Source organism: Hippocampus zosterae, chromosome 18 (genome assembly GCF_025434085.1).
Source record: "Hippocampus zosterae strain Florida chromosome 18, ASM2543408v3, whole genome shotgun sequence".
In the NCBI taxonomy this organism is placed as follows: Eukaryota; Metazoa; Chordata; class Actinopteri; order Syngnathiformes; family Syngnathidae; genus Hippocampus; species Hippocampus zosterae.
Window position 1 is genome coordinate 15,890,771 of NC_067468.1, and position 16,417 is coordinate 15,907,187.

Consider the following 16,417-nt stretch of genomic DNA (forward strand, 5'->3'; position numbering starts at 1 on the left):
TTCAGGGACGGAATGCCTCTGCTCTTTTTGCACGTGGTTTTTACGACCTCGCGACCTCAAGATACATAATGGATTATGGTTTTTAATTTGCTCACAAGCCGGATGGATCTTCCACTCCCCGCAACCCCTCACAAGGCAGAAGACGCGGTGCATGCCGGATCCGGTAGGACCAAGAGACATTTTTATATTCAATGTGTGCGGGCGCGCGGCGCGGCAATGCAATGTGGAGATGTGGACTATCCGGTGATGAATTGAATCATGGATGCTGATATTTGCAATCGGTGAAGTGACGAATTCCATTTGATGAAATGTGCCCGTTCAACCTATTTCAAGAAACCGTTTAATCAGCTACTTCGCTCAATTTGTCAGAGGTTGAGAGTGACTTTATCTTCAGCATAACTTCTCATCTCACCGCAGTAATTTTCTCTTCCAACACTGATCATGGCTGTCGACCGTTTGTGGGTTTCGGTCCCGTTTCCGAGAATCAGTACAGTAGAAACTGATCTGAGTTGTGTTGCAGCTCTACTGCTAAAAAAAAATGGAAATGTGGACTCGTCAGACCACAGAAATTTGCATCAGTCCATCGTAGATGAGCTAAATTTAGGTTGCCGCTTGACTGTAAAGATAAGAGAGCCAAAGTGTTTAAAAAATAACCTTTTTTTATAAGATGTTTTTTTTTTCCAAGTACATGTGACAAAAGAATAAATTAACGTCATATCTACAAAGGACTATAATTTTTTTTTTTTGTACATCATTTACAATTTTACATTTTTCTATGCATTTCTGGATTTTTTTTTTTTTAACATGTTAAATTCAGCATCAGTTTGTTCCACACAACATTCTTTTTGGGACAATTTTCAAAAAACATTTTTTAAGCTACATCTAAAATTGGCAACTTTAACTTTGGGGTTTAAAAAAAACAAACAAACAAACCCGCACACTATCACAAATAACACACTCGCCAAATGAGTCAACAGTGTTTGACTCTCTACAGGGGGAGTAAAGTGCTCTTTGCTGCACTTTTGAGTAAATGGCCTCAGGAGAGTCAAGAAAAATGTTCCGCAAGAAAAACAAACAAAACTTTTGTCTCCAACACACAAATTACAAACTGTGCAAAATGACCAAACTCACAAGTCGAGGGCAGTTGCAGTCACTCAAAGTATTCAGTCAAACCCAAATGTTTCCATCCTTACTGCTGCCGATGGTCCAATAAATTCATGGCCTCCTATTTTGAGTCGATACGTCTCGGGACTTGTCGGAATTTCAACAGAATAAGTTCACAAGATATCGTCACTTAATCTACATATGCACGAAAAATAAAATTGAGAACTCTTGAAAGGTCTCGTTCAAAATGAAAGTCTTCCGGATCAAATGCAGATATTTGCAACTGCAGCTGCCCTCGGCTTCTGTGCATCAGTAAACTAATTCATCTTTGATTAACACTCAACACTTTCTATGCATGCCACATTTGAGCTAAATTAAAGTTCTTGACACAACAACTGAACAGTATTTTTTTTTTTTTTGCTCTGAACTGACAGCGGTTCTTGCACCCCAACCAACCAGAGCGTCTTCAACCTATTCTGCATCTTGGAATGTACCACTGACACATCTAACTAAAAATCTAAAAACGCACGTCTGCTCTGCTGTCAGGCGTTGTGCAATTCACTTCTCGCGCCGGAGCTTATCAGACAATAAATTAAAAGTCGGAACATTCTGGGGGGTGGGCGTGAGGCACGGCGACGTCAGGCGTTGAGGTATTGGCGGCGGAGGTGCGGCGGGAAAAAGGGCCCTTCGCCATCGCTGCCAAGCGAGCTGCTGAGGGACTCCTCGCCCGAACTCATCATGTCCTCGCAGGAGTCCTCACTGAAAAAAAAATCATTGTAAAAAAAAATTAAAACACGCGGTTTTTAATTTGTCTACACACAAATAGTCGTGTTTTATGTACAGAAAAGTCAGGACATCTTAAAATGTAAAAATTTGCCGAACATATATTTGCAATTCACTGACATGCATGACACAGCAAAAAAAAAAAAAAAGCTTTTCTAACTTCCACTTGAGGTTGCGCAAAAATATTTGCAGTCACGTGTGTCAGCTGACTGTCAGTCAGTCAGTCCTGATGTCAAAACTGAACGTCACCGGCTTTGTTGACATACTTCCTGTTCGGATGGCTGAAAACCAAAATTGAAATAAATACTCTCACCGGTAATTATATCAGCCAAGCCAGTTTCTAATATTGACCTCATTAAAAGCTCGGAGAGGTGCCAAACAATTTAATATCTCCTCAAATTGAATGTGATTATTTAGCTCGCAGAGATTGACGCCGAACTAATATATGTGGCCACTGAGTCAAGTTCCTCTTTCGTCGTCCGTTTCAACATGAGCCGGACGTTTCGGAAAAGCCCTTTGTTGCACCAAAAGGGCGAGGCCTTGCGTGATGTCACGTAAACTGGCCACGGCTGTGTGACGCACTGTTTCTTTAGAATGACGTTAAGCTGCTCGTAAAAAAAAAAAAAAACACTCATTGGCTTGCTGTAGAAACTTGAATGTCTGTGTTGACCCTTGGGCTTGGTTTCTTTTTCATTGAATGCGTCACCAGAAGGCGTGTTTGGTATTTTCCAGCTGACTCGAACCTGCCGTTGCATGACGATTTTGGGGCATGAGTGCACCAGTGTCTGGCTCATTTAAAAAATTCTTTTTAAGGGGGGGGGGGGGCAGGCTGCACGGGTATGTGGTGACTCTCACCTCTCACTCTCATCCCAGCAGCACTCGGGGATGGTGGGCAGTTCGGGTACGCTGCGATAACTGCTGTGCAGGTTCTGGGCGGTCCGACGCGACACGATCCACTGCAGCTTCCTATGATTGGGTTTGCTGCACTCCGGAGAGGCGTAGTCCGACAAGCACTGAGCGACTTGAGCGCGCCACAACAGCAGCTCGCTGTCTGCAATCTGAAACCAAACAGGCAGCAGAACCATTAGGCCCGGTTTGCCCCCCACCCCCCCCCCCCTTTGACCTGCCGTCCACCGTAAATATAATGTACACGCTCGAGCTTCCAAATGTGCAACTGGATTCTTTTTTTCAGACCTGTAGCTTAAAGAAAAAAAATAAATAGGAGGCTGAATACTTCTTTGGACCTCAATCACGACATATTGGAGCGATGACGTACTCTTTGGAATATCGAAGCAATTTGGGAATATTCATTCATTCATTCATCTTCCGAGCCGCTTGATCCTCACTAGGGTCGCGGGTGGTGCTGGAGCCTATCCCAGCTGTCTTCGGGCAGTAGGCGGGGGACACCCTGAATCGGTTGCCAGCCAATCGCAGGGCACACAGAGACGAACAACCATTTGCACACACACTCACACTTAGGGACAATTTAGAGCGTTCAATCAGCCTGCCACGCATGTTTTTGGAATGTGGGAGGAAACCGGAGCACCCGGAGAAAACCCACGCAGGCCCGGGGAGAACATGCAAACTCCACACAGGGAGGCCGGATTTGGAATCGAACCCGGTACCTCTGCACTGTGAAGCCCACGTGCTAACCACTGGGCTACCGGGCCGCCCCAAACAAAGACAAATAGTCTCATTTTGTTCAAACCCAACATCCAATTTCACGGTTTGACTTTTTTGCAAAAATGAGCACGCGTCTCTTGATAGAATTACCACTAAATGACATCTTTCATAAACGCGTACCTCCAAAGACAGGAGGAGAACGTTTATTGGATCGGCGCCTGGCTAAAAATAAACATGCCTAGTTTGTACACATGCAAGGAGGCTCGCAACTGGCCGCTTACAAAGTCTCGGCCGAGTGCTCAGAGTTGTTATGATGCCGACCACTCACTTTGCTTTGGTGACGTTTTAGCATCGGCGGCTAATAGTTAGCACTTAAGAGAGCGACGAACCATCCTTGGTCACTTGAAATGGTTCGCATCTGCTGTGTTTTGTTTACCTTCAGGTGTCTCTGGACGTGACGGGCTATTTCCAACATGTCCTGCGACTGAATGGCTTCGATCTGCTGCCGCAGGAGCGACAAGGCCAGGACAGACGGCTAGATGGAAGGGGAAAATGTTCAAGGGCGGTTTTGTAATTCAGCCGCCGTCCGATGCAAGTCGACCACGTCGGCCGTGAATTCCCACCTTGGCTTTGGAGAAGGAGATCCGGCACAGGCAGGCTTTGAGCTGAGCCTCCAACGTCTCCAGGCTCAACGTCTCCTTCCTGTTCACACGAGTGACGAGCGTCAATTCAACTTCAAACTTGGCGGCGTCGCCCCAGGAAATTAGAAAGGAAGGTACTTTCGCTGCCGCACGACCATATTGAAACGCCGCTCGCGTATTTCACGTCTCGCGCGGTGTGTCGCAAAACACAAACATGACCCGCGGCCGATTATGCAAGTGTGGATGTCGGCAATAAATCTTATCGGCGCGCTTCAGCCAGACGCGGCCATCTTGATAGTCGACTGCCGGCCCAAAGCGAGACGCTTCTGCTCACACAAACGACGCCGAGTGCGGTGGAAAAGCGCCGCCAAGCACAAAAACATTCATTCATTCATTCATTCATTCATCTTCCGAGCCGCTTGATCCTCACTAGGGTCGCGGGGGGTGCTGGAGCCTATCCCAGCTGTCTTCGGGCACTAGGCGGGGGACACCCTGAATCGGTTGCCAGCCAATCGCAGGGCACACAGAAACAAACAACCATTCGCACTCACACTCACACCTAGGGACAATGTAGAGTGTTCAATCAGCCTGCCATGCATGTTTTTGGAATGTGGGAGGAAACCGGAGCACCCGGAGAAAACCCACGCAGGCCCGGGGAGAACATGCAAACTCCACACAGGGAGGCCGGAGCTGGAATCGAACCCGGTACCTCTGCACTGTGAAGCCGACGTGCTAACCACTGGACTACCGGGCCGCCCAGCACAAAAACAATGAGTTTTTTTTTTTTTTTACGCGCTGGCAGCAGAAAACGTCGAGCGAAAGTTGAATTTGCAGACAGCACGTCTGTGGCGGCAGAAAGGCCCAAATGCCGAGGGGAGGGGGGGCGGATGTCAAGCGTGTCATGAAATATTTTCCAGTTTGAAGCCTTCTTTGATTGTTTTTATTTAGTAGCTGCGCGTGCAAGCTAGCAGCGCGTCTGTTTTGATTGGACTCGGTTCAATCTGGGGCAACGCAGTGCCCTCGTGATGTGCATTTCTGGTTCACAGTTCTGAGGTCCTGGGTTTGAATCTTGACTTGGGCCTTCCTGTGTGGAATTGACATCCTCGGCATTCCAAAAACTCGCGTGCTCGTTTTAATTGAAGACTAAATAGTCGATAGGTGTCATCAATCAATTATTCCATCTCAGATGTGTGCGACTCTCGTGTTCTTTGCAACGAAAAGAGGAAAACAAGAAGGGGGGGGCGGTCAGTCTTCCTTCCTTACCTCTCGGTGGAGTGAGATAGTGCAATCCGATGGTACAAGTGCAGAAAGGTCAAGGCCGTGACAGATTTGGACTTGAAGTCCAGCTTCTCCGTGATGATCTTCTCCATCCGACCGAGGTCGGACACGCTGAAGCGGCACTGCCCGATGCGGATGAGCTCGTCGGTGGACGCCAGGTTGCATTCCTCCTCCGTCATTTTGGCGGCCATGTGGAGGCAGCTCAGGCTGACGCAGGACAAGTGCTTCGGTTGGATCTGAAATTGACATATGCTGGGTTTTTTTTTCATACTTAATGATGATCCTGTGTTGTATCACCAGTCCCCCCCCCCCCCAAAAAAAACACTTTTAAACTGAAACCGTTGAAATAGGAGCATCTCATACCCTCATCATGGCTAAGAATCTGTCAAGCAGGTTCACCGCCAGGACGAAGGTCTGCGTGCTGTAGCCAAAGAAGCTGGTCAGACTCCACAAGTCCTCCACTTTGGCATCCCTGCACTTGGCTGAGATCCGCCCGTCCTTCTGGAAAATCAACGCAGGTTAGTTTTACACAATCCTGCCCCCATATTCGCGTGCGCGCCTATGGCCAATTTTTAGTCTTCCATTGATTTTACTCAAGCGAGCGCAAGGAGAACATGCAAATTCCACACCATCGAGTCAGGCACACTCCGGAGCCCTTGTGAGGCTGCGTGGATGGATTGAAAGAAAGAGAGGAAAAGATTTGCCATGGGCGCACAAAGGTTGGGGAAACGACACACTTGCAAAGTGGGTCACGACACATCTGAGCTGGCATTCAATTGGTCTCTTAAATTTATTGTTTTATGAAATTCAGAGTCACAGTTTACAACGGCAAGTTATGGTTATGTCATCTGAGTACAGTTAAGAAGAAACTCAAACCCTTGACATGTCAAGGAAGAAATGGCTTTATTGAAAGTCGAGCCAGTAGACTCACCTGATTAGTGGACTCGATGAGACTCAGGCCCGTCTCCTTGGGGAGATAATAGACCTCCAGCTCGTAGTTGGCCCGCAGTTCCTTCATCAGTTTGAAGGCATCCATGTCTCAGCTGGCACTCTCGTCTTCTCACTACAGGAGCAAAAACACTTATGTAATTCTGGTCGGTGGATTGTGTGTTGTCACTGATATCTGCCCCTAGACTGATCCAGAATGTTGACCTGCTTTAGGAAAGAAGTGACGAGCACAGCTCGCAGGCCGGCCCACTTCCCCACAACTGGACCCGGGTGTCAGATTTCTCGGGAGTGAACGCCTTGTGGGCCCCAGAGCAAAAAACAAAACAACTGACTGTCCTTTTGGACGGCGTCGCTTGTTTATTTGGCCCGTAAAACGCTCATTAAAAAAAAAACGACACAAGGTTCAGTTCCGTTTTCTTGACTTAATAGATGGCAACCGAGGGAGCTGAATCTGTCGTAGACTGCAGCTCGCGAACCTTTTAAATCTTCCCCTTCGGAGCGGGGGAGGGGCTGTTTTTTCCGATTCCTCAAACTGCAAAACATTCTACCCTACTTCGGCGTCGTTGACACCAAAACAAACGTTTTTAACATTATGGCATAATAATACATAATATATACTGTATATTCATGTGTTTTTGTTCCTGTATTGCTATGGTTTTAAAAAAACGTTCCTTGGACAGAACACGATCCCGAGGATACCAACAACGTCCAAGTGAAAAATACACAGATGGCTGTCAGGGGAATACTGTGCTTGCAAACTGTTGTCAAATTGCTATTTTTCTCCGAACCGACGTAAAAAAAAGAACGAAATATTAGCGGAATGCCTGTTTTCCGTGTAGAGACGAAACTGGAGATTTGACTTGAATACAGTTTTCGAAACTGCACGCATTAAACACAACTTTGGTGATAAATTCATCGAATAAGAGACGTGGTGAATATTTGATGATCGTTCGATTACTCTTCTAATTTAGATGTAGCCAATGTAAAATTGTCATTCCTTTACTTTCCTCCGTTAATTCTCTCCGCCGATTCGCAGACAGAATGAATTCATCGCAGCGTCTGTGTAATATCTCAATAATCCCTACAAACTGATCCTACCTTTTAAAGCAAATTAGATCCACATTTCTGTTGTATTTGGGTGGTGTAGTCTTGTGTTTTTCCTGCGGTCCGTCTCCTTTCTCTATTCTCCCTTTTGTTGATGTTGCTAATACATACGCCCACCAATTACGTCACGTCAGATGAACCAATCGTGACATTGGGGTAAAACCAGAAATCGCCTCCGGCCGTAGCGGCTTTAACGTTCAAGCGTAATACGTACATTATTACAGACATTATTGTCGTTTTATTTAGGCCGAGGTCATAACAATCATTGACATGATGCTACAATATGTCACACGACAAGTATATTATCACCTTGACGAAAGCTACCACTGGAACTGGAATATTACCGACCTTGAACAAAAGACGACTGTTTTTGGATTGACGTTTCTATTACCCAATCACCGAGCCGCGCATTTTCACGTTCAAATAATCCGCCCAAAATAGGCGTTTTTGATTGGCTCTTGATCTGAGATGGAGGCTCGTCGCAAAATATTGCATTACGTAAGGGTTTCGGGTAGATCTCTTCACAAATGTATTTTTCTCAGTCAAATTCTCTTTAGGCTACCGTGTGATTTATGATCGCAACAGACAGACTCAATCAAAAAAACTAAACAAATTACATGAGTAGTTTACCGTGGAAAAAGATATGATGCACTGTGTAAATATACGACCCATAACATAAAAAACACGTTATGAATGTTATACAACTGATCAGTCAAGTACACCGATGTATCTCGTGAATTTGTGCTCCACTGTGCGGATATTCCGCAAACGTCAGTGTTTGGAAGTTGCTTAAATAAAGATCAAGCTAAATAAGTAAGTGAAAAGCTCTGAAAAATATAAAAAATGTCTCGGTCACACGAATGCTTTTTTTTTAATTCTCCCATTGGCCCGGGGCCAAGAGAGAGGCGGGGTTTATTTTCTTCTCTCTTCCCCCAGTCCCCTCTTCGGAAGCGGACAGTCGCTGTCTCCTTTCCCCAAGTTTATTTTTATATTTTACAGTAAGGCCCCCAATGGAAGCCAAGATGGACGACTAAGCGAAAACGCGGGTCCCCGATTTCCCCGACTTTATTTATCTCGGAACTGAGTGGACCGGATGAAATCCAACCGTGGTTTTCTCCGCTTCGCAGGGGAGGTAAGGTCAGGGTGCCGTCTACTTCCTGGATCCACCGCCGCTATTTAAATGGCGCAAGCATTCGTTTAGCACGCTTGTCGTAGCAAACGTGCTTTCTTTTGTCAAAATACAACCGCTGATCCGGGTCGCATCTCTTCACAAGGCTCTCCCACACAAATCCATTGCTACACGTCGAAGAGAAGTTTCAGTTTATTTTGTGACGTCAGGTCAACAAGCTAGCTCGTTCGACGGAAACACATTAGCCCTGTTCCGGGGAATAACAGTAGATTTGGCAGAAAGCCACTATGCCTATGTTTATCATTCATTTAGTAAGCTTTCGTAAGACACATAAAGATAATGACTGGCTGCTCAACAATCTACAGACATTGCTGTCACGAATATCCATATCTACCAATCTAATCTATCTACCAATCCGTGCATCACAATGTTACGCGAGTTCATACCAAGCCTAACCCAGCTTTTGTTTGAAATGAACGAGTACAATGGAGTTTTATCATCTTGCAGGTAGCTGTATCCAGTGGGGAGGAAGGCTTAACCAGGGTGAGAAGGAATGAAGTTCTCCGAACCCTGGGGAGTCCACAGGCTGGCTTTTCTTCTCGAAAAGGCCATGTCTAGGGAAGCCAAGATGTGGAGGGTCTATGTGCCAAAGAAGCCCTCCTCACAGGTGAGGGCTTTGGTCGACTGCAATAGAACTCAATACACACAATAAATCAAAATGCAAGTTGTCTTTCTAAAAACACTGTTTAGAAAAACCTTTATGTCACCTTTAAATTGACCAGTTGATTTTACTTTTTCATAGCTGTTTTACCCTCCTATTTAAACGTTACATTTTCAAAATACATCATATTCCAATATATTGATATTGACTCATATACTTATGTCTTTATACACTTTTTAATCAAATCGCCCAGCCCTATCATTGGCCAACCCTACTGTGATACCGTCTCAAGTTGTATTTATCTCTTATATATTTTTTTCTCTGCTAGAACAGAATATGATTAATCCAAAGGACTAAAACAAATCCATGACAGTGTGATGCATGGTTCATATTTCCTGTCTTTTCACGAAGGATACAGATATCTCCCCGACTCAGCGGGACAAGGCCGTGTGCTGGCTGACAGAGCTCCATGACAGACTGCTGCTGTACCCGGAGACTTTGGTGTTAGCTGTTAGCATTCTGGATCGCTTCCTGGCTTCCATCAAGGTATGCCAATGCCCTGAGTTGTGCAGTTAACAGTTTTGATGGAATGGAATAATTCAATTGCCATTATTAAAGTGTGTGTGTGTGTGTTGGGGGTGGAGTGTAGCATAAAACGATGTACATGATTTTGTGTCGGATTTTATTCTTTGCCTTCAGGCTCGTCCAAAGTACCTCCGCTGCATTGCTATTGCCTCCTTCTTCCTGGCTATCAAGACCTGTGAGGAGGATGAGGTCAATACAAACGCAATATGAACATAAACATTTCCTGTAAAAAAGTTATACAATAAGTTAAATCGCTGTCCGTTACACTTGAAGACGTGCATGTGCGTGTGTCTCCCCCAGTGTGTGCCCTCCCTGAGGGAGTTGGTTGTGTCCAGCAGCTGTGGCTGTTCGCCATCCGAAATCCTGAGGATGGAAAGAATCATCCTTGACAAACTCAACTGGGATCTTCACAGCGCCACGCCGTTGGACTTCCTGCATATTGTGCGTCTTTCCACATGCTGCACGCAGTCTCCTACATGACGTCAGTTAGATTTAAAGCACTAATTGTTGACGGGTTACGACGGGGGCCACCGTCGTCACCCGGAACCTTTTATTGCCTGTTCTGACTTTCCTTTGCTAACACAGGAGCAAAGTCACACCTACAGTAAATATTTGTGTGTAAAGCAGTGAGTGGCCATAAGTGTAAAACAATCACCGCGCATTGACGTATATTTTAAATATATTTCTTCTTTTTGCATTCATTTATCTCATCAAATAATAGGTTAATTGATTTGTTTTGAATAATTTTTTTTATAATGAATGTCTTTTTCAATCTTTTCCAACATCGTTTCTACCTCTTCCATAGTTCCATGCAATGGTGTTGTCATGTTGTTCTGGGTTTTTGGACTCGTTGCTGGGACTGAACCGCTCTCAGCATCTTGCCCTGCTCACACGACGACTTTACCGCTGTTTGGCTGACCACTCGCTCATTCAGGTACAACTTGAGGAAATATTAGGGCCCAACCAATGGGGTTTTTGGGGAATTTTATCAAAGACCGATTCCGATATTTGGCAGGATAGAATTCCAATTAGCAATGAATGGACAGATTAATTCAATATTTAATTCATAAATTAACATTTAACAATAAAGATTTGATTTACAGGCAGAGCATTTGACCGTTTTACAATACTTGGGTGAATAGTATTTGTTTAACGAAGGCAAAGAATCTTTTGCGGGGGCCTGCAAGGAAGTTTGAACACTATGAAAGAGACAATATTGGCAGATTAAATCGGCGGCGGGTCAATTGATCGGTCGGGCCCAAATATGTACACCGTACATAACTCGACCGCAGATTATCTGCTTGCTTCTGCCGTGCGCTTGACTCATTTTTTTGGTGTTTTTTCCTGTACTTCTATATGTCGGACTTGTGCATGTAGTGTATAAGTTTGTCCCTTTTGTCACATAGCTGAGAGGATCCATGCTGGCCTTGGCCCTCATCACCCTGGAGCTGGAGAGCTGCTGCCCCGACTGGCTGGCCGTCACCATCGAACTGCTCAGGAAGGCGCAGGTACTGCAGCTCCTTCAAATGTGTCGATCCCCAAAAGAAAAGAAAAGCTCACTCGGTGCAACTATGTGGCAAACGTTTTATCGCTACTTCATGCGTGGAGATTCCAAACGGGGTGGGTATCGAGAACAGACTCCAACCTTTGGAATTGTATACCTCCAATATCACCGCTTCTCCTGAACGATGTCAAGGGGAGCCATGGAATTGTGTTACGTTTACGACACAAAAACCTCCTTCAGATACGAGGAAGTACGCGTTTGTCGACTCGGCATCAAATAGAATTCCAGGAGTGTAGCGTGTTTGAGTATTTGACTATAGAACTGCTTCTAGTAACTTACTAGAATGTGCATATGGTTCCGGTCAAGGGTCAGATGAGAGTAAATACCTGTATTTTGTGGAGAAACCCTTCATAGATGATTTATTTTTCTTTTTTTCCTCTTCTCAGATCAACACCTCAGATTTGATTCAAAGTCGAGAACTGGTTGCGAGTAGTCTTTGCGCGCCTCGGGCTTCCCTGCCTTCAAACACTGTCTACATCTACCACCCACTTCGGAGCCAAACCAACTTGCAGCCTCCAGCACAGGACTCTCTGGGTATACAATCTCACAGCACTTAGAGTGTCGAACACAAGATGTCCGCGGAGTAGTCAACAAGGAGATCCGGTGCTTCATCCGGCGGGTCAATCCACCTCAGTGTCTCTTATTCGTTATTATTTTCCATCTTCTCTTCAGGGAACATCACTTCCTCTGTTGAGTCTTCCACGCCAGCGGCCGGAGAAGAGGAGGGGCACCAGCAGCGCTTCAGCACCACCCTGTCCACCCCCAACCGCGGCAACTTGATGGCACTCCTCTCTCCTTCCAAACCGTCGGGTCACCTCAACCGCCTGCACAAAGTCACCATGCGCTGCAAGGCCTCAACAAAGCGCAAGGTAACAGCGCCCCCCAACTGCCATGCTTATATCTTAATGTTGTAGGATTAAGTCTATTTCATTTGTATAACCCCCAAATGATCTTTTTTTTGTAATAATAATATAATATCCATGTTCCATCTCCATGTCTGAAGGTGGAGGAGATGGAGGTGGACGACTTCTACGATGGGATCAAGCGCCTGTACAACGAAGACGGTGTCATGACTGCCGCCATCCAAGCAGCACCTACCATGGGGACCGTAACACCAGCAAGTGCAGAGGGAGGCCTCAGGAGCCTGACGTCACAACAGGAAGGCAGCTCCTCCCCCTGCCCTCCATTGCAGTCAATCTGTGCCTCGTAGAAAGCGCTCCCAACTGTGCTCATCGCAAACAACCTCCTTCCGATCTTTTAAACCAAAAAAGCAATCAAGTTATTAATGTCCAAAAGCCTCGAACAGCAAATGTTGGATAAAATTCTCCAATCATATTCAGCCACTGAAATGATGTTTCACTTCGACCTCCATGGTTTAGTTGGTTTGGATGAGCACAATCCGTCCCCCAAATTGCTTCAGGTGTCTTGAGCTCAGCTCCCGTCAGCCCCTTCAACCAGTAAACAGAGTCCCCCCCCCCCCCCCCCAAAAAAAAATAATATAAAAAAACTGCTGCTATTACTGTTATACTTACAATTGTTTGACATAATATAAACAACTAAAATCATAAATTTTAACAAAAAAAAGTTAACCTAAAAATACTTAAAAGTATCCTCTACTCTCTTGTGTTTGTCAATTTTTATTTGTTTTCTCCTTTAATTTGTCATGGTTTTACTCTCCTCTGCTCTCTTCCTTTCGACAAGTGTGTCACAATCCAACTTTTGAATGTTTCTGTGGGGTCACTGAACTTCTCACTCGTAATGAGAACATTACAAGATTTAGCAAAGATCACATGGACATGAAATGCAAATGAAGTCCCCCTTGTCTTGTTTTGCCTCTCAGCTTGTTGAGGCGGCCTAATAAAATGAAGGTTTCTCAAGCTGCTTTGTTGATGCTTTGGGTTTAAGCGGAAATTATCAATCTAATCGGGAAAAAAATATAAACATATTGATCACAATTGAAACAACTACAGCAAGCGTTAAAGAGTATCTTGAACCACAAAAACTCAAAGCATTCCAAATGTAACTTGAGAAGCCAGTTGTGCATTGCAAAACTACAAATGTCCGAACATGTTCTCATCGGATTAGAATGTGTGTATATGAAAGAGTTATTTTGGCTACTGCTGACCAGATCAATTTATAAAATAAGTTAATATATTGTGTCGAAAATACAAGGGCATTTTCAAAAGAAGCATCTGAAATATGTGCTCTTCTGTCTGAACTGAACACTCGGGCAAAACCAAATGAGTGATGATAGTCACGACCTGCTCTGATTTGAATCTGTATGTTTTATTCTTGCAAAAAACTCTGTTTAACTTGCTGGAAGGACCTGCTGGATGCTGAACAAGGTGCCCGAATGCACAGGAAAATAAAGCGTGACAACTGAGAACAGTGGGTCTATTTTTGAAAAGTGTCATTTTGGAGAATTAAGAAACCTTAAGAAAAAAAGGACCATGTATAGTAAGCCGTTTTTAGCCGGAAAAAACGACCATGGTTAGTAAGGCGTTTTTTGCCGGAAAAAAACTACAGAAAAACGACCATGTATAGTAAGGCGTTTTTAGCCGAAAAAAACGACCATGTATAGTAAGGCGTTTTTTTGACGAAAAAAGCGGCCATGTATAGTAAGGCGTTTTTAGCCGGAAAAAAACGACCATGTATAGTAAGGCGTTTTTAGCCGAAAAAAACGACCATGTTTTGTAAGGCGTTTTTTGACTAAAAAAATGACCATGTATAGTAAGGCGTTTTTAGCCGAAAAAAACGACCATGTATAGTAAGGCGTTTTTAGACGGAAAAAAACGACCATGTATAGTAAGGCGTTTTTAGCCGAAAAAAACGACCATGTATAGTAAGGCGTTTTTTGCCGAAAAAAACGACCATCTATAGTAAGGCGTTTTTAGCCGGAAAAAACGACCATGTATAGTAAGGCGTTTTTTGACGAAAAAAATGACCATGTATAGTAAGGCGTTTTTCGCCGAAAAAAACGACCATGTATAGTAAGGCGTTTTTTGCCGAAAAAAACGACCATGTATAGTAAGGCGTTTTTAGCCGGAAAAAAACAACCATGTATAGTAAGGCGTTTTTTTAGCCGAAAAAAACGACCATGTATAGTAAGGCGTTTTTTGACGAAAAAAATGACCATGTATAGTAAGGCGTTTTTAGCCGAAAAAAACGACCATGTATAGTAAGGCGTTTTTTGACTAAAAAAATGACCATGTATAGTAAGACGTTTTTAGCCGAAAAAAACGACCATGTATAGTAAGGCGTTTTTAGCCGGAAAAAAACGACCATGTATAGTAAGGCGTTTTTTGACGAAAAAAACGACCATGTATAGTAAGGCGTTTTTTGACGAAAAAAACGACCATGTATAGTAAGGCGTTTTTTGACGAAAAAAACGACCATGTATAGTAAGGCGTTTTTAGCCGGAAAAAAACGAGTATGTATAGTAAGGCGTTTTTTGACGAAAAAAACGACCATGTATAGTAAGGCGTTTTTAGCCGGAAAAAAACGACCATGTATAGTAAGGCGTTTTTTGATGAAAAAAACGACCATGTATAGTAAGGCGTTTTTTGACGAAAAAAACGACCATGTATAGTAAGGCGTTTTTTGACGAAAAAACCGACCATGTATAGTAAGGCGTTTTTAGCCGGAAAAAAACGACCATGTATAGTAAGGCGTTTTTTGCCGAAAAAAAAACGACCATGTATAGTAAGGCGTTTTTAGCCGAAAAAAACGACCATGTATACTAAGGCGTTTTTAGCCGAAAGAAACGACCATGTATAGTAAGGCGTTTTTAGCCGAAAAAACCGACCATGTATAGTAAGGCGTTTTTAGCCGACAAAAACGACCATGCATAGTAAGGCGTTTTTAGCCGAAAAAACCGACCATGTATACTAAGGCGTTTTTAGCCGAAAGAAACGACCATGTATAGTAAGGCGTTTTTAGCCGAAAAAAACGACCATGTATAATAAGGCATTTTTTGCCGAACAAAACGACCATGCATAGTAAGGCGTTTTTAGCCGAAAAAAACGACCATGTATAGTAAGCCGTTTTTTGCCGAACAAAACGACCATGTATAGTAAGGCGTTTTTAGGTCGTTTTTTTCGTCAAAAAACGCCTTACTATACATACTCGTTTTTTTCCGGCTAAAAACGCCTTACTATACATGGTCGTTTTGTTCGGCAAAAAACGCCTTACTATACATGGTCGTTTTTTTTCGTCAAAAAACGCCTTACTATACATGGTCGTTTTTTTCCGGCTAAAAACGCCTTACTATACATGGTCGTTTTTTTCGGCAAAAAACGGCTTACTATACATGGTCGTTTTTTTCGGCAAAAAAACGCCTTACTATACATGGTCGTTTTTTTCGGCTAAAAACGCCTTACTATACATAGTCGTTTTTTTTGGCTAAAAACGCCTTACTATACATGGTCGTTTTTTTTGGCTAAAAACGCCTTACTATACATGGTCGTTTTTTTTGGCTAAAAACGCCTTACTATACATGGTCGTTTTTTTTGGCTAAAAACGCCTTACTATACATGGTCGTTTTATTTCGGCTAAAAACGCCTTACTATACATGGTCGTTTTATTTCGGCTAAAAACGCCTTACTATACATGGTCGTTTTTTTCGTCAAAAAACGCCTTACTATACATGGTCGTTTTTTTCATCAAAAAACGGCTTACTATACATGGTCGTTTTTTTCCGGCTAAAAACGCCTTACTATACATGGACGTTTTTTTCGGCAAAAAACGCCTTACTATACATGGTCGTTTTTTTCATCAAAAAACGCCTTACTATACATGGTCGTTTTTTTCCGGCTAAAAACGCCTTACTATACATGGTCGGTTTTTTCGGCAAAAAACGGCTTACTATACATGGTCGTTTTTTTCATCAAAAAAACGCCTTACTATACATGGTCGTTTTTTTCGGCTAAAAACGCCTTACTATACATGGTCGTTTTTTTCGGCTAAAAACGCCTTACTATACATGGTCGGTTTTTTTT

General features: G+C 43.7%; 2 protein-coding genes across 3 annotated transcripts; one reads left to right on the top strand and one right to left on the bottom strand.

Moving 5' to 3' along the window:
* Positions 1–639: 639 nt before the first annotated feature.
* On the bottom strand, positions 640–7,631 carry LOC127591221 (cyclin-G2-like). Of its 2 annotated transcripts, none has more exons than XM_052051135.1 (8): positions 7,476–7,631; positions 6,361–6,492; positions 5,793–5,927; positions 5,415–5,665; positions 4,134–4,212; positions 3,947–4,045; positions 2,743–2,945; positions 640–1,863 (listed from the first exon to the last, which is right to left on the bottom strand). In XM_052051135.1, exons 2-8 carry the CDS (start codon positions 6,463–6,465, stop codon positions 1,743–1,745), a joined length of 993 nt encoding a protein of 330 aa, XP_051907095.1. In that variant the 5' UTR covers positions 6,466–6,492; positions 7,476–7,631; the 3' UTR covers positions 640–1,742. The 2 variants fall into 2 exon arrangements, with proteins under 2 accessions (XP_051907095.1, XP_051907094.1); XM_052051134.1 differs by having other exon boundaries at positions 5,793–5,930.
* A 768-nt stretch (positions 7,632–8,399) lies between these two features.
* On the top strand, positions 8,400–13,806 carry LOC127591212 (cyclin-I-like). Its single transcript, XM_052051122.1, has 10 exons — positions 8,400–8,613; positions 9,118–9,277; positions 9,683–9,817; positions 9,971–10,045; positions 10,157–10,297; positions 10,662–10,790; positions 11,263–11,364; positions 11,807–11,954; positions 12,093–12,289; positions 12,424–13,806. Exons 2-10 carry the CDS (start codon positions 9,164–9,166, stop codon positions 12,628–12,630), a joined length of 1,248 nt encoding a protein of 415 aa, XP_051907082.1. The 5' UTR covers positions 8,400–8,613; positions 9,118–9,163; the 3' UTR covers positions 12,631–13,806.
* Positions 13,807–16,417: the final 2,611 nt, after the last annotated feature.

Excerpts from the sequence above, each read along its gene's own strand:
- LOC127591212 (XM_052051122.1), top strand. The coding sequence starts at position 9,164 with ATGAAGTTCTCCGAACCCTGGGGAGTCCACAGGCTGGCTTTTCTTCTC. Across the intron at positions 9,278-9,682 it reads CAAAGAAGCCCTCCTCACAG|GATACAGATATCTCCCCGAC; the intron begins GTGAGGGCTTTG and ends CTTTTCACGAAG. Across the intron at positions 11,365-11,806 it reads AACTGCTCAGGAAGGCGCAG|ATCAACACCTCAGATTTGAT; the intron begins GTACTGCAGCTC and ends TCCTCTTCTCAG.
- LOC127591221 (XM_052051134.1), bottom strand. The coding sequence starts at position 6,465 with ATGGATGCCTTCAAACTGATGAAGGAACTGCGGGCCAACTACGAGCTG. Across the intron at positions 5,666-5,792 it reads GATTCTTAGCCATGATGAGG|ATCCAACCGAAGCACTTGTC; the intron begins GTATGAGATGCT and ends TGTCAATTTCAG. Across the intron at positions 1,864-2,742 it reads TGCTGGGATGAGAGTGAGAG|TGAGGACTCCTGCGAGGACA; the intron begins GTGAGAGTCACC and ends TTTTTTTTTCAG.